General features: G+C 47.1%; 1 protein-coding gene across 2 annotated transcripts; it reads left to right on the top strand.

Moving 5' to 3' along the window:
• The first annotated feature begins 547 nt into the window (after nt 1-547).
• pdap1a (pdgfa associated protein 1a) lies at nt 548-23,307 on the top strand. 2 transcript variants are annotated; one of them, XM_055663089.1, is made up of 7 exons: nt 548-629; nt 674-711; nt 13,051-13,133; nt 15,688-15,756; nt 17,934-18,058; nt 20,498-20,649; nt 21,923-23,307. In XM_055663089.1, exons 2-7 carry the CDS (start codon nt 699-701, stop codon nt 21,940-21,942), a joined length of 462 nt encoding a protein of 153 aa, XP_055519064.1. In that variant the 5' UTR covers nt 548-629; nt 674-698; the 3' UTR covers nt 21,943-23,307. The 2 variants fall into 2 exon arrangements, with proteins under 2 accessions (XP_055519064.1, XP_055519063.1); XM_055663088.1 differs by having other exon boundaries at nt 550-652; nt 685-711.
• Nucleotides 23,308-25,294: the final 1,987 nt, after the last annotated feature.

The raw sequence follows: 25,294 nt of genomic DNA, 5'->3' as shown, positions 1-25,294 counted from the left end.
GGTTGGATCTGCTGAGTTGACCAAATGCCATCAACCGCGCCTGCGCATTATGCATGGACAGGGCCGCCGTGCACACGTGTCGGGTGTCCCGGCGCTGATTGGTCGCCGCGCCTGTCTGTCCCATTAGCCCCGCCCACAAGCGAGGCGGGTCCTTGAGACTTTGGGAGCTGATTGGCCACGAGATCTGTCAGTCACCCACTAAAGGCGGGACCACCGTTGATCCCGCCCACGTGGGAGGGTGATTGGCTGCTACCCCCTGTCAATCACGTACCTCCCGCCCCGTTTCCGGTTGTCGACCCCTCCGCTCCCAAGCCGTCGGGGGGCGGGAGCAGCCGCTGATTGGCCGGCGGGCGAGGGTGACGTCAGCTCCTGGGCGGCGATTGGCCGGCCGGCCTGTCGGTCAGCGGGAGCCGAGCGGAAGTGGCGTTGGCAGTAGGCGACGGGCGATTGTGAAGCGCGGAGCCGCGTCGCGGAGGAGCAGCAGCTGCAGGAGCAGCGGGAGGAGGAGGAGGAGGAGGAGGAACAGCAGCAGCAGCAGCGGGGCCGAGCACAGGCCCAGCACCGAGCACAGGCCCAGCACAGCACCGAGAACACGCCAGCACCGAGCACAGGCCCAGCACCGAGCACAGGCCCAGCACCGGCCAGCACCGAGAACACCCAGCACCCAGCACAGCACCCAGCACGCACGGCCGTCAGACATGCCGCGGGGAGGTGAGCGCCAACCCCAACACTCATCCTATAGGGGGAGGATGAGGAGGAGGAGGATTCAGTCAGCGGCCTGACAGCCTGGGCCTGAGCGGCGCCATGGCAACGAGGGGATAGAGGAGAGAGGGAGGGCGGTAGAGGGTGAAAAAGGGGGGTAGAGTGTGAGGGAGGTGGAGTTGAGGGTGAGTGAGAGGGGTGAGGGTGGGTAGAGGAGTGAGGTTGGGTAGAGGAGTGAAGGGGGTAGAGGGGTGAGGGTGGGTGGAGGAGTGGAGGGGTGAGTGGGGTGGAGGGGTGAGGGGGTAGAGTGAGTGGGTAGAGGGTGGGGGATAGAGGAGTTTAGGGGGTAGAGGGGTGAGGGTGGGTAGAGGAGTGAGGGTGGGTAGAGGGGTGAGAGGGGATAGGAGTGGGGGATAGTGAGTAAGGGGTAGAGGGGTGAGGGTTGGTGGAGGGAGTGAGTGGGGTAGAGGGGTGAGTGAGGGGGAGTGAGGAGGAGTGAGGGAGTAGAGGAGTGAGGGGGGTTGGTGGGAGTGAGGGGGTAGTGGAGTAAGGGTGAGTGAAGGGTTATGGGGGGGTAATGGAGAGGGGTTGTAGGGTAATGGGGAAGGTAATGGGTAAAGTGCCATACCAGAGGGGGAATGAGCAGAGGGTAATGATGAGCGAAGGGGGTGATGGTGAGCAGGGAAGGTAATGGGGATGAGGTAATGGTGAGGAGAGGGTAATGTACAGGGGGTAACGGGATGGGGAGAGGGTGTTGGCAAGGGGGGAATGTGGGGCTGTTATGGTGAGGAGCGGAGGTGTTAATATTGTTTGGCGGGGGTAATGTTCATCAAACCCTTCAATTTTTAAAAGGGAGAGAAACAAGTGAGCTATAAATCTCAATAACGGATCTAGCATAAAAGATGTGATAACAGGACAGAGAAAACAGGAATGGGATTAGTTAAAGCCAACAGGGATTTGTAAAAGGAAAATCTTAGTCAGCAAAGCTACTGAAAGTTTGAAAATGTTACTCGAATTTGTAGTGTACTAAAATAGGCCATTTGACCCACCTTTGTCTGTAATGATCATTTTTGCCCATCTGCACTAGGTCTGACCCTTGGGTACCTTGCCTGTGTATTTGAGTGCCTACCTACAATGAGTCTTAAATGCAGTTATTGTATCTAACTGCAGCAACATCTTTGGCTGTGCGTTCCAGATATCAACCACTGTGTGCAAAAAGAGAAAACCTTTCCCCTAGACGCGCTGCGAGTTGGGGGCTATGCGTCAGTGGATAGGGTGGGGATGGGGTAAAAGGAGCCAATGAATAATATTAATATAATATCAAGGGGCTGGTTTGTGTGTGTGTGTGGGGCTGGTAGTTAGTGTGTGTGGTCTGTGGGGGGTAGTTAGTGTGTATGTAGTTAGTGTGTGTGTGTGTGGGGGTGTGGGTATTAGTGTGTGTGTGTGTGTGGGGGGGTGGATAGTTAGTGTGTGTGTGTGGGGGGGGGGGATAGTTAGTGTGTGTGGGGGGGTAGTTAGTGTGTGTGTGTGGGGGGGTAATGTTAGTGTGTGTGTGTGGGGGGGGTAGTTAGTGTGTGTGTGGGGGGGGGTAGTAGTTGTGGTGTGTGGGGGGGGTAGTTAGTGTTTGTGGGGGGGGGAGTTAGGTTAGTGTGTGTGTGTGGGGGGGTAGTTTTTGTTGTGTGTGGTGTGGGGGGTAGTTGGTGTGTTTGGGGGGTAGTTGGTGTGTGTGGGGGGGTAGTTGGTGTGTGTGGGGGGGTAGTGGTGTGTGTGGGGGTGTAGTTGGTGTGTGTGGGGGGGGGGTAGTTAGTGTGTGTGGGGGGGGGTATTTAGTGTGTGTGTGTGGGGGGTAGTTAGTGTGTGTGTGTGGGGGGGGTAGTTTAGTGTGTGTGTGTGGGGGGGTTTAGTGTATGTGTGTGGTGGGGGGGGGTAGTTAGTGGTGGTGTGGTGGGGGGGTAGTTAGTGTGTGTGGGGGGGGGTAGTTAGTGTGTGTGGGGGGGGTAATTTGTGTGTGTGGGGGGTAGTTAGTGTGCGTGTGTGGAGGGTAGTTAGTGTGCGTGTGTGGGGGGGTAGTTAGTGTGTGTGTGGGGGGGGTAGTTGGTGTGTGTGTGTGTGTGTGTGTGTGTGTGTGTGGGTGTGTGTGGGTGGGTGTGGGGGTGTGGGTGGGTGTGGGGGTGTGTGTGTGTGTGTGGTGTGTGGGGGGGGGGGGGGGGGGGGGGGTGGTTAGTGTGTGTGTGTGATGCCGCAGGTCGCCCCCCGCAACTGCACGTTGAGGGGACTGGGACCCAACGGGTCCAACTTGGTCTAGTCTCCTTTAAAACTCCTTCCTCTCATCTTAAACTTCTCTTGATGGCCCGCCATGCTTCAGAATCTCTCCCCCTCCCATCTGTCTCTGTATAATTCTATACCTCAATCTGTTACCCCATAGCTTCCAATGTTTGGAAAACAAACCCAGCCTACTCTATTTGTTATTGCATCTGAAGTCCTCCAATCCGCTCTGCATCCTGGTGAATATTCTCTGCACTCTCTCCAGTGTAACTATATCCTTCATATAATATGGCGAGTATTGTTCTGTGCACAATACTCCAAGTGCATATCCCAATTTTATATTCTATACCCTGCCTGAGATACGGTCTTTGCCGACCAACGATCACTCCATACACGAGCGCTATCCTACACATTGGGGACAATTTACAATTTTACCAAAGCCAATTGACCTACAAGCCTGTACATCTTTGGAGTGTGGGAGGAAACTGGAGTACCCGGAGAAAACCCACGCGGGTCACCGGGAGAAGGTACAAACTCAGTACATACAGCACCCGTAGCCAGGTCTCTGGCGCTGTAAGTCAGCAACTCTACCGCTGTGTCACCGTGCCGCCCTATGAATGTACCCATCCCATATGAGCCTTCACCACCAGTGTTGCCACTTCCAGAAAACTTTAGATTGAACAAGGTCCCTCTGTTCATCAACATTCCTTTGCACTTTTTCATTTACTGTATATGTCTTGCCTCTATGTGACTGCTTTAAAATCGACTTCGCACTTGTTGGGTTTAAACGCCCAATTTAGTTTAGAGATACAGCACGGAAACAGCCCTTTGGCCCACCAATTCCGCGCCGACCAGCGACCCCCCCGCACACTAACGATATCCCACACACGCTAGGGATAATTTAGATTTTTGTTAACCACAGCCAATTAACATACAAACCTGTACGTCTTCAAGGTGTGGGAGGAAACCAACACGGGTCACGGGGAAGACGTACAAACTGTACAGACAGCACCCGCAGTCAGGATCGAACTCGGGTCCCTGTGCTGTAAGGCAGCAACTTTACCAGTGCCGACCTGCCAATGCTTTGTCCAGCTTTTCACCTGATCGATATCCTGCTCTAGCCTTAGACAGCCTTCCACGCTCATAACACCAACTTAATGTAATCTGCAAATTTAATAATCCGAGTTTAATAAACATAATTCATGTCCAAATGTCAATTTGAAACTTTGGCCCAGCGTGGTGTCAACAGACAGAGATTTTAAAGACAGACAAAAAATGTTGGAGCGACTCAGGCAGCATGTTTATCAGTCAATGAAAGTAAACATGCAGGTACAGCAGGCAGTGAAGAAAGCGAATGGCATATTGGCCTTCATAACACGAGGAGTTGAGTCAAGGAGCAAAGAGGTCCTTCTGCAGTTGTATAGGGCCCTAGTGAGACCACACCTGGAGTATTGTGTGCAGTTTTGGTCCCCTAATTTGAGGAAGGACATTATTGCTGTTGAAGGAGTGCAGGGTAGGCCTACAAGGTTAATTCCCGGGATGCTGGAACTGTCATAAGCTGAGAGAATTTATGCGGCTGGGCTTGTACACTCTGTAGTTCAGAAGGATGAGAGGGAATCTTATTGAAACGTATAAGATTATTAAGGGTTTAGATATGCTCGAGGCAGTAAACGTGTTCCCGATGTTGGAGGAGTCAAGAACCGGGGCCACAGTTTAAGAATAAGGGGTAAGCCATTTATAACTGAGACGAGGAAACATTTTTTCTCACAGAGTTGTGAGTCTGTGGATTTCTCTGTCTCGGAGGGCGGTGGAGGCCGGTTCTCTAGATACTTTCAAGAGAGAACTAGATAGGGCTCTTAAAGATAGCGGAGTCAGGGGATATGGGGAGAAGGCAGGAACGGGGTACTGATTGGGGATGATCAGCCATGATCACATTGAATGGCGGTGCTGACCCGAAGGGCCGAATGGCCTAATCCTGCACCTATTGTCTATCTCTGGAGAGAAGGAATGGGTGAGGTTTCGGGTCGAGGCCCTTCTTCAGTGATTAAAATGGGAAAAGGGCAGTTTAGTGGCGGCGCAGCGGTAGAGTTGACGCCTTACAGCGCCCGAGACCAGGGTTTGATTCTGATATTGGGTGCTGTCTGTACGGAGTTTGCACATTCTCCCTATGACTGGTTGGATTTTCCGAGGGTGCTGCGGTTTCCTCCCACACGCCAAAGAATTACAGGTTTGTAGGTTAATTGGCTTGATGTTAATGGTTTAAAAAAAAAAAAGATGTCCCTAGTGTGTGTGTAGGATAGTGTTGGTGTGCGGGGATCACTGGTCGATGCGGCAGGCTAAAAGGCCTGTTTCTGCGCTGTATCTCTAAACTAAACATCGCAGGCAGCTTGTTAATCTTACAATGGGACATTGGATGTGAGCCAACGCCTTTGTTCTAATAATGATTCACTTATTTCCCCATTGTTTTGGAATATCAGGAGGTGGTAATTGTCTTCCACAGCTGCTGTCAAACTAGCAAAAAGGAAAAGGTATATGCAAAGTCCTCTGGTTGAAGGCAGAGTTTTTTTTTAAGTGACGTGGATTTCTTTGGCATCTGTTTAGCAGGTGGAAGGTTAGTTGGTTTCTAACTACACCACCATCTGTGAAGCCAGAGGAAGGAATAGTTATGCATCCAGGGGCATGGGAGGGGGCGCGGAAGAGAGAAGGGAACTGTGGGGGAGGGGGGAGGGAAGTCATTACAGGTTAACTAACATTTGGAGCATTCAATGTTCATTGTACACGGTTGCACATGGCTGTCTTGTTTACTTAGATGTACAAATAGTGAACCTCTTGCATATTGTGTGTTATAAGCACTAGCTTCTTAAAAACTGCATACAGTGTGATACCTACAAAATCAAATTGTTCCAACCCATTGTATAATTCTGAGAATGGATTTGTTTAAAAAAAATCAAAATTTTAATTATTTTGCATCTTTCCATTTCTCCAAGACAATTCTGCCTATTTATGTCCTCCATTTCTACGCACTAATAACATTCAGATTTTGAGCTTTTCCGTTCCTTCCATTCAGATGGGCACAACCATTTAATTTCTGATTTTTAGTTATTTTTTATGACTTGCTTTCCCTTTCTCCAGCCATGATTCTGTCATCTCCATACCTCATTTAGCTTTATCTTTTAACGGGGCATCCAAAATCCTGATTAGTTCTGTGCTTAAGCCACTGTCATCTGCATTTCATGCTCTCGATCTCCATTTGTTCTATCGGGTGTCTGTTTTTGTGTCTTTCCGACTTGTCAAATTTTACGACAGCAAATTTCTGAAATACCGCGTTGTTTATTACCAGCTTTGACTCCTCTCATTTTCTGCAAATCACTTAAGACTTGGGGCGGCCACGATGGCGCAGCGATAGAGTTGCTGCTTTACAGCACTTGCAGTGCCGGAGACCCGTGTTCGATCCCGACTACGGTGCCGTCTGTATGGAGTTTGTACATTCTTCCCCCCCCCCCCCCCCCCCCCCCCCCCCCCCCCCCCCCCCACCCCCCCCCCCCACTGCATGGGTTTACTCCGAGATCTTCGCTTTCCTACCAGAATCCAAAGAAGTACAGGTGTATAGGTTAAGTCTGAGGAAGGGTCTCGACCCGAAACATCACCCATTCCTTCTCTCCAGAGATGCTGCTTGTCCAGCTGAGTTACTCCAGCTTTTTGTGTCTTATCTTCAGATGTGTAGGTTAATTGGCTTGGGTTTGCATATTTGGTATATGTATCAATTATCGCTAGTGTGTGCGGGGATCGCTAGTCGGTGCGGAGTCGGTGGGCCGAAGGGCCTGTTTCTGCGCTTCTACTTAAACTAAACTTCTACTTAACATGCTACAAAAAGCTGTTTGTGCTGAGCTGCCTGAGGCTGTGATGTCAATTTCCCCCTACCCATACACTGAGTGGCATTTTAAACCTCAAGTAACACTTTCAACAGAGGAACTAGAGCCATGCAAGACCTGTTATTAGAGTTGTTTGTTTCAGTAATGGGAAGTATGCGGCCCGGACCAACATGCAAGCTAATCTCACTTCCATCAACCCCAGCTACACTTCACACTGACTCGGGAAGGCCGCAAGCCTACTCAAGGGCAAGTCTCGCTCTTCTCCTGCCTCCCATCGGGCAAGAGGTACCGAAGTTTGAAAAAGCATCCTTCCCAGATTCAGAAGGTAGCCAAAAATGCTGGAGGCGGATGAGGCAGCATCTATGGAGAGAAGGAATTGGCGACGTTCCGGGTCGAGGCCCTTCTTCAGACAGTTTCAGTGACAGTTTTGTCGCAGCTGTTATCACGCAACTGAACCGTCCCGTCACCAACTAGAGAGCGGGCCTGACCTACCACCCAGCTTTTTGGAGACCCTCAGACTATCTTTAATTGGATTTTACTGGTCTTTATCTTGCACTAACTGCTATTCCTTATATCCTGTATCTCTGCACCCTGAACCAAAAGCTTGATTGTAATCATGTCATCTTTCTGCTAACTGGATTGCATGCAAGGAAAAAAAGTTTTTCGCTGCATCTTGGTGCACGTGACAATAGTAAACGTAACTAAAACGAGGTTAAAAAATACGATCAAATATAATGAAGCAGTGGTGTTTCCATCCAGCTCAAATTGAGGATATCTTGTGGGTTAAGGTTGGAGAATACTGTGGGGTGAGGTGGCTTCCATGCGCTCTGCGCATAGCATCTGGGAGTGGATTTCGGTGTCCATGTTGCTTCATCTACAAGTGAGATCAGTGGATAAAAATGGCTTTTGAATTCACCGTCCCCAGAATTTGTCTGATGCACCTGCAAAAAAAAACAACACCTCTTTAAGGGCAGTAGGCCATGTCATTTCCTGATCCTAAAATCAGGACCCCACAAGTTTCTAGTAAGAAAAGAGGCCGTTTGGCCTTCTGCGTCTGTGCTGGTAGAAATGGTACGAGCAAAACATAACGGATAATTTGCAACAACAACACAACAAGTAACGTCAAGAAACTATAAACGTGGAGCGACTTTTAAGCCTTCACATTCTACATAATATTGTAAACCTATCTGCTTTAAACCCTTTCCCCATTGCATCCTCTAGCATCAAGATGGTGATTTTTTTTTTGGCTTGCATGACCAGGGCAGCACGGTGGCGCAACGGTAGAGTTGCCGCCTTATAGTGCTTGCAGCGCCATAGACCCAGGTTCGATCCCGGCTACGGGTGCTGTCTGTACAGAGTTTGTACGTTCTCCCCATGACCGTGTGGGTTTTCTCCGAGATATTCGGTTTCCTCCCACACTCCAAAGACGTACAGGTTTGTAGGTTAATTGGCCTGGTTTAAGTGTTAAATTGACATTAGTGTGGTTAGGATAGTGTTAAAATGCGGTGGGCCAAAGGGACTGTTTCTGCTCTGTATCATTAAACTAAACTTCTGTTCAGAGCTGGGACTTCTAGAAACTGGTTGTAGGTGGCGTGCCTGTGATTTAGCTCTTTTGGATTTCAGAGCGCGTTGCTTTTTTCCTCCCATATTCTACTCCCTTAAATTTCAATTGTGGCCAGCTTTTGTGGATATTCAAAGCAGTGAGAGGTGAGGAGGATGGCTTGATTGTAATTATGCATTGTCTTTCTGCTGACTGGTTGGCACGCAGCAAAAGCTTTTCACTGTAGCCCGGTACACGTGACAATAGTCTGAAGAAGGATCTCAGCCGAAACGTCACCCATTCCTTCTCTCCAGAGATGCTGCCTGTCCTGCTGAGTTACTCCAGCATTTTGTGTCTACGGTTTAAACCAGCATCTGCAGTTCCTTCCCACACATATAGAAGTTTGTTTTGTTTTGCATTTATCATGGAATCTATGAATACCTCCATTGTGTGGTCTGTCCTATAATATAGTCCAGTGTGCGTGTTGGTGTTCTGTCACTGAATTTGTTTCCACGTTGTATGTCTAAAGTACTGTCTGTACGGAGTTTGTACATTCTCCCTGTGGCCTCGTGGGTTTTGCTCTGGGTGCTCCGGTTTCCTCCCACACTCCAAAGACGTGCAGGTTTGTTGGTTAATTAGCTTCTGCAAATTGTCCCTAGTGTGTAGGATAGAGCTAGTGTACGGGTGATCGTTTGGGCGTGGGCCGAAGGGCCTGTTTCCATGCTGCATCTCTAAACTAATCCTAAAGGCCCTGTTCCACGGTGCGAGTTCATTTCAAGAGCTCTCCCGAGCTTAAAAAAAAATCAAACTCGTGGTAAGCACGGAGAATGAACGTAGCGGGTACGTCGGAGCTCGGGGACGTCTCTTAGCGGCTCGTAACGCTAACGGCAGGTACTCGGGAAGACTCGCTAACGACAGGTAAGCTCGGGAAGACTCGTGAAGATTTTTCAACATGATGAAAAATGTCCACAAGAGCCCCGAGTACCGACGAGCGGCCATTGCAGTAAATCTCCGAGTTAGAATCAGGGCAAACTCGGGAGAACGCTTTGAATGGACTCATACAGTGGGACGGGTTTAAGCCTCTTTCTCCTGTCCTGGCCAGGCTATTCATACATAACATTTTTTTCAGTGCTGGCAATCTTCCATTCCGCAGACATCTCTGATCCACCTCCTCTGTGCTGGTTGTCTGGTGTGCCAGGACCTCAGCATTGATCATTCTGTTTTGGCAGCATGAAACTGCTTGTGCTGTCTGCAGCAGCTCAATGTCTAAAAACCATGGTAAACTGCCGAAAAGTAACGTAATTTAATGCTTTTGATGAAGATAAATATGACTCTAACAGAGGCATTGTCCTAATTGATTTGATTTAGTTTGTATAAATTAGCCATTATATTATGCTCTGATATTGATTTTTCACAAACCACATTTGTCAACTGTGGCAGCAAGTTGCGATCTCAAATCCTGCCTTTAATATGGTGAATCACACGATCTTAACCCAAAGTACAATTGAGATCATTTAAACATATTCAGTGACACGCTTAAGATTGTATCTGATAACATGGTCGATATTCTGCATGCATTAAAAGAATCTGTGTATAAAATAATAGATGCAAATATATGTACATAACTAGCAATAATTCATGGGATTAAAATGGTGGCACGGCGATTAAATTGTTGCACTGTTCATCCAGAGACTCTTAAGGTATAATATGTAGGAAGGAACTGCAGATGCTGGTTTAAACCAAAGACCGACACAAAAAGCTGGAGTAACTCAGCGAGTCAGGCAGCATCTCTGGAGAGAAGGAATAGAAACATAGAAAATAGGTGCAGGAGTAGGCCATTCAGCCCTTCGAGCCTGCACCGCCATTCAGTATGATCATGGCTGATCATCCAACTCAGTATCCCATCCCTGCCTTCTCTCCATACCCCCTGATCCCTTTAGGCACAAGGACCATATCTAACTCCCTCTTAAATATAGCCAATGAACTGGCCTCAACTACCTTCTGTGGCAGAGAATTCCACAGATTCACCACTCTCTGTGTAAAAAATGATTTTCTCATCTCGGTCCTAAAAGACTTCCCTCTTATCCTTAAACTGTGACCCCTAGTTCTGGATTTTTTTCTTTTTGTTCCCGATGTTGGGGGAGTCCAGAATAGGGTATGAAGAAGGGTCTCGACCTGAAACATTCTCGAGAGATGCTGCCTGAACTGCTGAATTACTCCAGCTTTTTGTATCTGTCTTTGCTCTTGATTCCAGAAATCAGTTCTAATCCCAGCAGGGCACCTGTGGAATTTAAATTTGTTAACTGGGGTTTTTTTTTTTTTTAATTGGTCTTTTGTAGTATAGTTTTACGGGTATCATTACATTACGTAAAAGTCCATGTGGTTCACTAATGTTCAGGACAGTGAATCTGCCACTATGTCATGTTTGTCACTTGCGGGCGGAGCACCAAGGCAAATTCCTTGTATGTGAATACTTGGCCAATAAACTTCTTCATTAACTCGTGAACATAAACTATACCTGTTCGGATCTGTATGGTTCTGTGTCTATGGCTTGCCTTTCAAAAGGTCTTCGTACACTGTTCAGGATTAACATCCTTAAACTCTGACAAGCCACTACCCTAGGTAGACAAAATTGCTGGAGAAACTCAGCGGGTGCAGCAGCATCTATGGAGCGAAGGAAATGGGCAACGTTTCGTCCCGAAACGTTGCATTTCCTTCGCTCCATAGATGCTGCCGCACCCGCTGAGTTCCTCCAGCAATTTTGTCTACCTTCGATTTTCCAGCATCTGCAGTTCCTTCATGACCAAGCCTCTACCCTGCTGTTTAGAGATCCCGACAGTTCAGAATCTTGCTTATTGGGGACCTGTTTGCACCCTCCACCCCCTTCCCTTCCCCCTCCCCCCTCCCCCCAACTCACTACATACGCAGGAAAACTACTATGAGGTGTTTTTTTTAGTGCAATTGCTTGCATATCTTATAGGCTAATATGCAATTTTTTAATGTATTTTTTGTATCTCCTTATACTGTATGATGTGTTATATGGACCTGTGTCTGAAATAAAGCTTTATTATTATTAGTGAATTAATAGTGCTTTTATAAGAATAACATGTCATATTCCAGGAAATCTACCACTCCCAAGGTCCTGAGAGTGTTGGATTAGCCTGATCTAATTATCTGATCTTTACTCTGCTTGCCGCACTTCTCAGTGAAGCTTGCATCCTAACATATGTACAAATCGCCTGTATTTGAGTATAGGAGCAGGAAGGTTCTACTGCAATTGTACAGGGTCTTGGTGAGACCACACCTGGAGTATTGCGTACAGTTTTGGTCTCCAAATCTGAGGAAGGACATTATTGCCATAGAGGGAGTGCAGAGACGGTTCACCAGACTGATTCCTGGGATGTCAGGACTGTCTTATGAAGAAAGACTGGATAGACTTGGTTTATACTCTCTAGAATTTAGGAGATTGAGAGGGGATCTTATAGAAACTTACAAAATTCTTAAGGGGTTGGACAGGCTAGATGCAGGAAGATTGTTCCCGATGTTAGGGAAGTCCAGGACAAGGGGTCACAGCTTAAGGATAAGGGGGAAATCCTTTAAAACCGAGATGAGAAGAACTTTTTTCACACAGAGAGTGGTGAATCTCTGGAACTCTCTGCCACAGAGGGTAGTTGAGGCCAGTTCATTGGCTATATTTAAGAGGGAGTTAGATGTGGCCCTTGTGGCTCAGGGGATCAGGGGGTATGGAGAGAAGGCAGGTACGGGATACTGAGTTGGATGATCAGCCATGATCATAATGAATGGCGGTGCAGGCTCGAAGGGCCGAATGGCCTACTCCTGCACCTAATTTCTATGTTTCTATTTGCTAAAGAGAGACGCAAAAAAACTGGAGTGACTCAGTGGGTCAGATGGCATCTCTGGAGAAAAGGAACAGGTGACCCTTCTGCTCGAGAGAAGGGTCTCGACCCGAAACGCCACCTATTCCTTTTTGCGTCTTCTCTTCGATTCACAGATCACCTGCAGTGCCTTCCTACACATCGTGTATCTGCTTCAGTTTCTCTCTTCTCATGATATTCAGCGTATAATGGTGATAAGTGAAGAAAATACAGTTGGTTCAGTGGCCTCATAACATCAGGGAAGAAGCTGTCCATGAATCTGGAGGTAGACAAAAATGCTGGAGAAACTCAGCGGGCGAGGCAGCAACTTGGTGAGTTGTGACCCGAAACGTCACCTATTCCTTCGCTCCATAGATGCTGCCTCAGCCGCTGAGTTTCTCCAGCAGTTTTGTCTACCTTCGATTTTTCCAGCATCTGTGGTCCTTTCTGAAGCATGAATCTGGAGGTGTGCGTTTTCACACTTCTATGCCTCTTGCCTGATGGGAGAGGGAGTGAGACCGGTCCGTGATTATGCCTCTGGCCTTGCCAAGGCAGCGGGAAGTGCAGATAGAGTCAGTGGAAGGGAGGTTGGTTTGTGTGATGGTCTGAGCTGCGTCCACAACTCTCTGCATTTTCTTGCAGTCTCGGATGGAGCTGTTGAGCACTATATCTCAGACTGTACAAGTTCCTGTCGTTTAGACTTGGGGGGGAAAAACCCTGAACGTGCAGTTTTCCTGACTTAATGTACCATCTACGATCAAAACTAATGAAAATACTTATGTCTTCACCTTTCCAGGTAAACGAGGCCACAAGGGGCGGGCAAAACAATTTACAAACCCAGATGAGATTGATGCTCAGATGAAAGCAGAGAAAGAAAAGGCAAGTGCATATTAAACCTCCCTGCTCATCAGCCTCCACAACTCCTTTACACAGCGCTTTTAACCAGTGAGATGCCTCGAGTTCCTCCGTTCGTGTGGACATAGCAAATAGAATTGAACAGCAGGCTAACGTGAGAAAATACAAAAATGATTCGCAAAGGAATATCTTTGGAAAGTGAGGGGATGGGCAGCTTCTCCGTGTAAATTCAAAGCTTCCGGCAGCAAGGTTATTGTACAGGGGCACGTCAAAAGCATTTGTTATTGAGAATTGTTGTGGCGCAGCGGTAGAGTCGCGACCTTATAGCGCTAGAGACCCGGGTTCAATCCTGACTGCGGGTACTGACTGCATGCTCTCCCCGTGACCGCGTGCTCCATTTTGCCCGCCCATTCCAAAGACGTGCACGTTTGTAGCTTAATTGGCTTCTGCTAATCGTTTCTAATGTGTACAATATTCATTGGTTGGTTCAGACACAGTGGACCAAAGGGCCTGTTTCCACGCTGTATCTCTGAATTAAACTTTTTTAAGAATATTTTTATTAATAAAAAATATTAATAATATTTTTTTAAAATATTTTTATTAGAAGCAAAGGTCGTATAAACCGTGGCATATAACATAATACATTTTGTGTACAACATCTTGTTTTAAATTTAACAATAAAAAAATAACAAAAGCAAGAAAAAAAGAGAAGAAAAAAATTTAAGGAAAGTAGTGATGTGTAGGCCCCAGAAGTTAATAATTAGTAGTTTGTGGATAGATAGAGAGAAAGAGCCCATAAAGATGTAGAAAAAAAGAGAAAACCAGTAAGGAAAAACAAAAGGGGGGGGGGGAGAACAGAAAAGGAATATACCTACTTCATATCTTTCCACAGCCTTCACCCAGTTCTGAAACAGTTAATTTCCAATCTTATGTTGCACCATATTATACTTGTAATAAATCGATGAATTAAATCTCTGAATTAAACAAAAGTATTGATATTCCTTTAATCATTGAGTTCTGAACCATGGGTATCATGAGTCTGAGGTAGGTACTCAGAAGTAGGGTCTCGACCCAAAACGTCACCCATTCCTTCTACCTAGAGATGATTGATGCCTGTCCCGCTGAGTTACTCCAGCCTTTTGTGTCTGCTGAAGGACACTGTTGTGCTGAAGGGTAGCTGATGTGTGTAGTTGGTGCTGCTCTTTGTTTCCTGGGAACTGATATCAAATCTAATCCAGATATTAGTAACAAATCTTCTCTCCAGAGATGCTGCCTGTCCCGCTGAGTTACTCCAGCATTTTGGTTTCAACCAGCATCTGTAGTTCCTTCCTACACATTTTATTTACAGGCTACTTTGTGGATCGCTATTGTATTTCCGCTGGCTGTGTGTTAACTGGGGCTCAGCGAGTGTAGACCCTCCAGAGCATTAGAAAGTGATTGTTGCATCAATGGCACAGTCCCTCCACCGCTACCAGTACAGGAGAAGTTGAACCGGCTCGTTGTTAGCAAGTACATACTCTGCATGTCGGGGTGAATTCAAGTTTGGAGCAGAGGCCAATTGGGCCAGAATAGGCTTGTATGACATTGGCTAAGCTGTGTTTTATCCAACATGTTGTGTCTATGGGTAGGACAGGCTTTGGAGGGATATGGACCAAATGCTGGCGGGTGTGACTGGTGTAGCTGGGACGTGTTGTCCGGTGTAGGCAAGTTGGGCCGAAGGGCCTGTTTCCACACTGGGCCACTTTATGAATCCTAGATTCATACTGATGATGGGTTAGGAAAAGTGGAAGACAGGCTGTGAGTGTTTGAGTCAGTTAATCATCTAGTTTTTTCATTTAGTAGATACTGGTAGCATCAGGTGACAAGAGCAGGTATTGAGCGGGGTGGTTCTGGGACTCCAGAACTAACTGTTGAGCCTTCCCAAGGTGTGGATCTAACTCTATGAAACACCAGTGAAGGGAAGTGCCCTCTTGATAACCCCAATGGTATAATTACATCTACGCATTAGTTTTTTTAATGTGCTTGTTAACATGTAGGTAGCTGATCATTGCATATCGAGGCAGTTATTGTCCTTGGCATACGTTTGTATAATCAGTTCAGGTAGTGCTTTGGACATGGTTTTCTTGGTTGAGTGCTTATCCTAGCATTATAGCACAAGTACTTTGTAATTTCATTATAACTTAGCAAGGAAATAGGCCCTTCGGCCCAACCTTCCTATGCCAACCAAGATGCCCCTTCTGCACTAGTGCTACCTGCCCGTGTTTGGCCCTCATTCCTTTCCTGTCTGTGTACCTGTTCTATTGTCTTTTCTGCGGATGTTCCAAAACACTGCTCACAAGTTGATCAATGTTAAACGGAGGTCGACAAAAATGCTGGAGAAACTCAGCGGGTGAGGCAGCATATATGGAGCGAAGGAAATAGGCAACGTTTCAGGTTGAAACCCTTCTTCAGACTCAATCTTGCTCCCAGGTTTACTGCTGGTGTTGGAAATTGTTCATTTAAAAATGCAGATTTTTTATTTACTGACTTAATGCGTCTGTTGACATCCCAGTTAATGAGTTTGTCTTTAAATCTTTAGGCCAAAGATCTACCTGAGAACGCGGGTGATGCTGACTCTGATGAAAGCAGTGATGATGATGATTCTGAGGTGAGTACACTGGAAGGCTTGTGCTCATCTTTGCTTTGCCTCTGCACTGCACTGCAGCAGTGGCGTTGAGCTGTTCTCAGGGGTGTCCCTGTGGGGACCATGCATCTTGAGCTGTTAGTGAATAGGGTGGCGCAGTGGTGGAATTGCTGCCTGACAGCGCCAAAGTGGCCGGGTGCTATCTGCATGGCATTTTTCTGTTCTCCCCTTGACTGCGTGGGTTTTCCCCGGGAGCTCAGGCTTCCTGCTGCACTCCAAAGACTTTGGTTTAAAAAAAAAAAAAAAAAGTGTGCATTGTCCCTAGTGTGTACGATAGTGCTAGTGTACGAGGTGACTGCTGGTTAGCGTTGACTCAGTGGTCCGAAGAGCCTGTTTCTTTAAAGTCTAAAGTTTAACAAAGCGGAGCTATTTTGAGTGGATTATATCTGTGTGGGAATTCTTCAGTTTGAACAGACTAATGAAAGACAAGTAGTCTGTATAGTCTTGTATATCGCTGTATAGTCTTGTATATCTCAGAACTAAAGTAGTCCCCACACATTGAGACGTTTTTTGTGAACAGCTAAATCCATCCCATCTATGTTTATCCAGCGTTCCTTTAAGTACATCTTTGCTATTGCATTCACTAAGCCACACATGATCATGCTATTTTGGTGTCGTATTCCTAGTACAGTATTGAATACCAAGCTGGGGCCGTGCACTTATTCTCGTGCATGCTAGAATAGGCTTGTCATTCCTGCTGATGCCGTAAGATCCACATGTCCCCTCCCTCTAATCCCTGAAAAGAGATTGACCACTTTCATACAGGTTTGTAGGTTAATTGTCTTTGGTAAAAATCCAGTTATCCTTCGTGTGTGGGGGGCGTGCGAGTGTGTGTGGTGATCGCTGGTCAGCACAGACTCGATGGGCCGAAGGACCTGTTTCTGCACTGTATCTATAAAGTCTAAAGTCGCTGCAATTTTGCGCAGTGGCGCAAATGTCCAAAGGAAAGCATGTTCATCTTCAAAGGCTGCAGATATTTCCCCCTCCGTTTTTCACCTCTCAGCGCCACCCACTTTGGAGAAGCCAAACTATTCTCGAGGCTGCACCGAGCAGCGATCCCCGCACATTTCACACACACACACACGCACACACGCACACACGCACACACACACAATCTTACCAAGTCAGTTAGCCTACAAACCTGTGTGTCTTTGGAGTGTGGGAGGAAACCGGATTTCCAGGAGAAAACTCACGGGGAGAACGTACAAACATAGAATCATAGAAGCAGGAGTAGGCCCTTCGAGCCTGCACCGCCGCCATTCAATATGATCATGGCTGATCATCCAACTCAGTATCCTGTACCTGCCTTCTCTCCATACCCCCTGATCCCTTTAGCCACAAGGGCCACTCCCTCTTAAATATAGCCAATGAACTGGCCTCAACTACCTTCTGTGGCAGACAATTCCACAGATTCACCACTCTGTGTGAAAAATTTTTTTTCTCATCTCGGTCCTAAAGGATTTCCCCCTTATCCTTAAACTGTGACCCCTTGTCCTGGACTTCCCCAACATCGGGAACAATCTTCCTGCATCTAGCCTGTCCAACCCCTTAAGAATTTTGTAAGTTTCTATAAGTTCCCCCCCCCTCAATCTTCTAAATTCTAGCGTGTACAAGCCGAGCCTATCCAGTCTTTCTTCATATGAAAGTCCTGACATCCCAGGAATCAGTCTGGTGAACCTTCTCTGTACCCCCTCTATGGCAATAATGTCCTTCCTCAGATTAGGAGACCAAAACTGTACGCAATACTCCAGGTGTGGTCTCACCGAGGCCCTGTACAACTGCATTAGAACCTCCCTGCTCCTATACTCAAATCCTTTTGCTATGAAAGCTAACATACCATACGCTTTCTTCACTGCCTGCTGCACCTGCATGCCTACTTTCAATGACTGGTGTACCATGACACCCAGGTGTATACTCAAATCCTTTTGCTATGAATGCTAACGGTTTCCTCCCAGGTTCCAAAAACATGCAGGATTTCCCAGGGGGGGAAACCCACACTGATCACGAGAAGAACGTACAAACTCCGTACAGACTAGCCCCCCGCGGTCAGGATCAAACCCGGATCTCTGGCGCTGTGAAGCAGCAACACCGTGCCGACAATGATTTGATAAAAGATCTCACTTTATTTTCTTTGATTTCAGCCCAAGAAGAAAGGAGTGGAAGGTATAATAGAGATTGAGAACCCCAACCGAATAGTACAGAAAAACAAGAAAATAGCTGAAGTGGATCTCAATCCCCGAAACCGAGAACTCTCCAGGCGAGAAAGGTCAGAGTTTCTCAATTAAACATTCAAATCTTTATCACTGAATAACCCATTTTAATGCAGGGTGACTCTATATCAAATATGCAACCTATATGTTCATCCCCCTGACTGAATGAATGAGCCAGCCCCTTTATCTCCGTTTCTGATTTCAACCCCAGGGGGGAAACAGGTTCCAAGCTGTTCTATCCCTCCCATAGTTTTATATGCTTCTATTGTGTCTCCCCTCAACCTCTGGCGATCCAGGGGAAAGTTTGCATTTAGAGCTGGCTGAAAACATCATGTCCTAGGAGTCAAGATCAACTTCTCCTGAACCGCCCATGTTGAAGCAACTGTCGAGGAAGCAGACCACCCGCCTCTACTACAAACTACTTCAGGAAGTTTGGCGTGTTCCCTACAACTTCTACAGACACACCATAGACAGTGTTTTATCAGGGCACAACACAGCTTGGTCTGGCAACTCTATTCATTCGTCATCGCTGGAAACATCAGCGATGCTGGGGTGCTGGTTTCCGACGGGAACGGTGACGGACGCTCCACACATCTCTGTCCTCCAGTTCCTGCGCACTTCCGCCGCTGGAAGTCCAAGATTTTTTTGCGTGTGTGTGTGTGTGTGTGTGTGTCCTTCCTTACAATGATGTGTACGACAGTGATCGTGACCTACTGAAGTGTGGATGGCTGTCGGTCATGCTGGGGGTCCACAGCCCCCTCCTCACCTGGCAACCCAGTGTGGGGCTTTAGACACCGACTATCCAACCATGCAGGGGGTAGCATGGGATTACATGGTACCCGTGGTGGGGTGGGGACAGACTCCCCCGACCTGACCTGACCTGGGAACAGCTCCACCCAAGACCGCAAGAAATTGCAGCGAATTGTGGACGCAGTTCAGACAATCACATAACCCAACCTCCCTTCGATTGACTCGATTTATACCTCACGCTTCCTCAGCAAGGCCAGCAGCATAATCAAGGACGAGTCGCACCCTGGTCACTCACTCTTCTCCCCTCTCCCCAGGCACAAGGTACAGATGTGAAAATGCACACCTATCCATGTTCTCCAGAGATGCTGCCTAACCCACTGAGTTTACTATCTTTATCTCGCACTAAACATTATTCCCTTATCATGGCCCTTATCAGCCTCACTCCCTCTTCTCCCCCCCCCGCTCCCATCAGGCAAGAGGTACAGAAGTGTGAAAACGTACACCTCCAGATTCAGGGTCAGTTTCTTCCCAGCTGTTATCAGGCAACTAAACCATCCTACCACAACCAGAGAGCAGTGCTGAACTACTATCTACCTCATTGGAGACCCTCGGACTACCCTTGAATGGACTTTACTGGCTTTACCTTGCACTAGACATTATTCCCTTATTATGTGGCTATACACATGTAAATGACTCGATTGTAATCATGTATTGTCTTTCTGCTGACTGGGCAGCGTGCAACAAAAGCTTTTCACTCGACCCGAAACGTCGCCTATTTCCTTCGCTCCATAGATTCTGCCTCACCCGCTGAGTTTCTCCAGCATTTTTGTCTACCTTCACTGTATCTCTGTACATGTGACAATAAACTAAACTGTAAAGCAATCCTCTCCGTGTAGCTAATGCCTCCTAATCCAGGGTCATTCTGGTAAACCTCTTCTGCACCCTATCCAATGCCTGCACATCCTTTCTGTAATGGGGCTGCCAGAACCGCATACAATGTGCCCTAACCAAAGACTAACTTTTAATTTGCTATTCCCTTGTACCACCTTGAGCACTTTGCTGTGTTGCATAGAGTGATACAGCGTGGAAACAGGCCCTTCGGACAAACTTGCCCACACCAGCCAACAATGTCCCAGCTACACTAGTCCCACCTGTCCACATTTGGTCCATATCCCTCCAAACCATGTACCTGTCTAACTGTTTCCTAAACATTGGGATAGTCCCTGCATCAACTACCTCCTCTGGCAGCTCGTTCCATACACCCACCACCCTCTGGTAAAAAGTTAGCCCTCAGATTCCTATTAAATCTTTTTCCCTTCACCTTAAACCTATGTCATCTGCTCCTCGATTCACCTTCTCTGGGCAAGAGACTCTGTGCATAAATGCAGGTTATCCTTTTTTAAAAAACTGACATATTTGTTCAATGACTTCACAAAACGTGAAAGTTCAACGTAAAATGGCGACTCTATCAAAGTAAAGGGCCTGTCCCACTTTCACGACCTAATTCACGACCTTTTTTACTCGTGGACATTTTTCAACGGGCTAGAAAAACGCCCCGACCTACGTGATGCCACGAGTACCTACGACCAGCATCACGACCCCGTGACGACCATGCTGCGAGTATGAGTCACGGGCAAACTCGGCAGAGGTCATGAAAGTGGGACAGGCCCTTCACTTTTAACGGTTTAACGCAAAGCTAATTAAATGTTATTTCCGTCCCCTGCCCTACAATGTACCCGTCTCAGGGAAGAGATTGAGAAGCAGCAAGCCCGGGAGAGGTATATGAAACTCCACCTGGAGGGGAAGACGGAGCAGGCGCGGGCAGACTTGGCGCGGCTTGCCATCATACGGAAGCAGCGGGAAGATGCAGCCAAGAAACGGGAGACTGACAAGAAAGGTTGGTGACAGCCGGACGTTGCTGGCTATGATTTGTCCTGTTGTGTACCTTTCATTCATTCATTTGTTCTCTGTGTCTTTTCGTATCAATCGCTTCCCTCTCCCCTGATTTTCAGTCTTCGACCCGAAACGTCACCTATTCCTTTTCTCCAGAGATGCTGCCTGATCTGCTGAGTTACTCCAGCACTCTGTGGCTTGTCTTCGGTGTAAACCCGCGTCTGCAGTTCTTGGCTACACAACCTGTCCAGTTACCGAGACTGTGAGCTCCGGTTCTCAATTCTTTCCACCTTGCTAGCTCCTAAGGCCTTTCAAAGCATACAGCCCCAAAATGTTCAGTCTTACAAACTGTTACTCTAACGATGGCAGAGTTTGCTTGCATAACCTCTGCCCTGTCCTCAACTTCACTTGGACTATCTCTAACACCTCTCTCCCCTTTCTTGATCTCTCTGTCTCCATCACAGCAAACAGCCTATCAACTAACTCAAGGGTGGGGAACCTGTGGCCTTAAGTGCGCATGGGGCCTTATAGGCCATTAAGTGCGGCCTTTTGAATGAATCCAAATTTTGTAGAACAAATCCTTTTATTTTTATTAATATGTTTTTGTTTGTCTGTTATTTTAATTTTAATCTTAAAATGAACATATTTAAAATACCAAAGAGTAAAAGAAGATTCAACAAAATAATCCTCCCCGACTGACGGCCACAAGTAAAACATTAGTCAGTCACGAGGGCTATATTAACACAGTAATGTTCATTTTGAAGTATATCTAATTGAAATTTCTTGGATGCGGCCTTATTAGATCACAGCTAACTTAATGCGGCATTCCAACATGAAAAGGTTCCCCACCCCTGGACTAATGTCAACTACAAACCTACCAACTCCCAAGTTATCTGGACTACACTTCCTCCCACCATGCCTCTTGCAAAGACCCTATCAACAACCCCTACTCAATTTTCGTTTTCTGCCGCATCTGCTCCCAACCTGAGACAACTATTTCTTCCCTCCCCTCGAGCTTCGCAAATCCTCAAATCTTTTTGTCTCTCACCTTCTGTTTTCCATCTCTGTCCATTGTCCGACCATCTTCCTGCCAAATAACCCTTCTCACCAGTGTGTCGGCCTATTGCCTGCCAGGCTTTGTCCTGCCCTTCCGCCGTCTAGGCCGAGCCGCCCAGAAACTAACTTCTACTTTCAGTGCGAGTTGTCTTCCACTAGTAAATAGCAAGGCAAATTGTTCCGACTGTCGATAACTCCTGGACTCCGCTTCCGTTCTGCAGTGAAAGACACGAAAGCCTAACGCCAAGCGAGCCCAGCAGAGTCATCGGGTAACCTGGAGGGGGACATTCAAGCCATCACCTGCTCTTGCGCAGCTCATCTCCTCCTCGCCCAACGCCAACAACAAAAACAACAAAAAAAACCAACTCCATCGCATCCTGCATCTCGCCCACAGCCAGCACACACGCCGCCAAGAGAGTCGATCTGCCTGTTGAATTTTTACACTTCCGATAACCAAGAATAAACAAGGTGTTTTTAATCCAGCCGCGTGCTTTTAGAAGCACCGTTTGGCATTCTGTGCATGAAGACTGAAAAGACTAGTGAATGTTTAATAGTGTGCCGTGCGTGGTGGGCTGGCACTAGACCGTTGGGGGGGGTGGGGGGGGGGGGGGGGGGGGTTCTAGTTCAGAGCGTGACTTTGGATGAGGCCCAGATATTGCTCCAGTTAGCTACAGAGGTCTGTTACAACTTCCAGGGGGATTTTTTTTTGCTCCCTTGTTACTTGTCCTTAAAAAAAAATAATAATAATACTGACAGTATATCCAGGATCATAATTTGTAGGGAAAAGTGCGGTTTCCATTAGTATTTGGGACGGCTGAGGGTGGAGGCAGATTGCGGGGGGAGGGGGGGGGGGGCGATACTAGAGGGGTCACACTTGTAAGCCATAAGGAGAGGGGACGGCAGCCTGAGGAGACGGTGGGCGAGGACATCATCGGCTACTTTGTCACTTCTGTTGCAGAATCCAAGGGAACGTTTCGGTGTGGTAAATTAGAAGCAGCGCCAAGCTTCCAGCCATTTGTGTCGGCCATTTTGATTTTAGCTCCTTGGTGACATCTTTGTCAGGCCCTCTTTTATTTCCCCCTCCTCTTTCCTCGCTCTTGCAGTATGAAACATTTGCCACAGTAGGTTTTATTTGAGAGCCTTGGTTAACGGCGCAGCAATAAAAAAACCAAAAAAAACACCCCGGTCTGGAAAGATGAGTAATTTATTTTCCTGTATAAATCTAAGTTTGTCGTCTAGAAGCTAGTCTTTTCCCTCGGGCAGTTTGATAGGCACATTTAACCTCAAGAGTCAGCTGCCTTATTTAATTTTTTTTTTTTTTTTTTTTTTCCCATTGCTTTTGATCATAGCGTCATTTAATTTTTTGGGAGTCGGTGTGTGGGAGAGTGAGAGGGAGGGGTGAGTAGAAATGGTTAATCAGATGGAAAGCCAAAGTACAAACTGTTTTGCGAGTTCGCAGATTCCATCTGTACAACTGGTTGGTTGGTGGGCGTTCTTCACATGGGCTTGTGGAGGGACTGTGGTTGGGGAAGGTCAGAGTTAGTACCTAGTTTACCCTTGTGTTTGTGGAGAGGGGAAAATAAATTGCCTGGAGTTTTACTCCTCACCGCTGTCTGGCTCGTGAATGCATGTGTGCAGTGGTTGGATTAAAAGGTTTGTGTGCAATTTGTTTTTTTTTACTCTTTCCTTCCCCTCCCCTCTTCAACCACAGCGCATCGCCCCAGTCAGACAGTCTTACGCTGGGTTGCTGTGACACAAGTAGACAATAGGTGCAGGAGTAGGCCATTTGGCACTTGGAGTCAGCCATGATCACATTGAATGGCGGTGCGGGCTCGAAGGGCCAAATGGCCTACTCTTGCACCTATTGTCCATTGATCATTGATCATGGCTGATCGTCCCCAATCAGTAACCCGTTCCTGCCTTCTCCCCATATCCCCTATCTTTAAGAGCCCTATCTAGCTCTCTCTTGAAAGTATCCAGAAAACCGCCCTCTGAGGCAGAGAATTACGCAGACTCGCCACTCTCTGTGTGGAAAAACTCGGGACAATTCCTCCATTAATTGGCACCCAGACTATTTTGGTCCATGCCGGGTGAGTGCAGGTTTGTTGGCCTTGCTGAAACTGTTGGAAGTACCCATGCAGAAGGCTTGGGTTTTAAGTAGCCTTGGAAACAGATATAATTATTAGAAGCAATTAATAACAATTTTGACTTCTCTCATTCAGACCCTTGGCTCAGCCATAGCATTTCCAGCTTTTATATTTTAATGCCTTCGGGGCTCAATGAGATTCCCTGTGTTTTCTCTGTGTTAAATGAGAAAACGAGATCGATGCAGCGAAGCCTGTTGATTAACAACAACGTTTCAATCTCCTTTCCCAGGTCACTGTTTTGGATGTAGATGCTCAAATTCTCAGGCCTGTTTCAGGCCCGTGTGTCCAAAATTAACTCAATGGTGCCAAAAAGATGTTGCAGTTCAGTAGATCAGAGCTGACCTAGAGTGAAGCCCAATGTGCTTTAGTTCACTGGTCTCGGCTGTTCCCTAGCCTTGAGATCTGCGTCTCTGCCAGTGGGCCTGAGAACGTCTAATAAAGACTCGTAGCATAGCCTGGTATGCTGGGGGGGAAGGGGCCCCTCGGGAATCACCCATTACACATCACAGCCTCGTTCTACCCCACAGCGAGCATAGAGTTTTTAAATTATCAGCACTCTATACACCACATTGCAGGCAAGACAACCTGCAATCTTCCGTTAACAGTTTACTGTGGATGTGGAATGACTGCCATAGATCTGTTTTAAATCAGTAGGAATGTAGAAAAATAGGTGCAGGAACCAGCACCGCCATTCAATATGATCATGGCTGATCATTCAAAATCAGTACCCCATTGCTGCTTTTTTTTTTTCCCCCATATTCCTTGATTCCGTTAGCCCGAAGCTAAATCTAACTCTCTTGAAAACATCCAGTGAATTGGCCTCCACTGCCTTCTGTGGCAGAGAATTCCACACTCGCAACTCTCTGGGTGAAAAGGTTTTTCCTCATCTCAGTCCTCAATGGTCAACCCTTATTAAAACTGTGACCCCTGGTTCTGGACTTCCCCACCCCCCCCCCCAACATCGGGAACATTTTTCCTGCGTTGAAGATAGACACAAAAGTGCTGGAGTAACTCCGTGGGTCAGGCAGCATCTCTGGAGAAAAAGGATGGGTGACGTTTTGCGTTGGAACCCTTCAAGGCATTTTGGGTTTTGGATGAAGAGTTCCGAGCTTCCTCCTCCAGAGATGCTGCCTGTCCCACTGAGTCCCTCCAGCATTTTGTGTCCATCTTCAGTGTATAAACCAGCATCTACAGTTCCTTCCAACATATTTTGTCTTAACACAGTGTTGCTTCAGTTTTCCCCTTTACAGTGGATGGAGGGTGATCCTTGAATAAATGCGATAAATGAGTTAAATTGGGTTGGAAGTGTTTTCCTGAAATCCCACTGTCATTTTGCCTATTCCTCCAGCAGCCATTTTGTGTCCATTCTTGGGTCAAGAGAAGCTGGGATCACTTTGCAGCCAAAATAGACCTTATTCCTGATTTAGACAAGCTCGAATTTACCAG

Source organism: Leucoraja erinacea, chromosome 37 (assembly GCF_028641065.1).
Source record: "Leucoraja erinacea ecotype New England chromosome 37, Leri_hhj_1, whole genome shotgun sequence".
Taxonomy (NCBI): Eukaryota; Metazoa; Chordata; class Chondrichthyes; order Rajiformes; family Rajidae; genus Leucoraja; species Leucoraja erinaceus.
The sequence above is the reverse complement of the archived record's forward strand: the minus strand, read 5'-3'. Positions and strand labels throughout refer to the sequence as shown.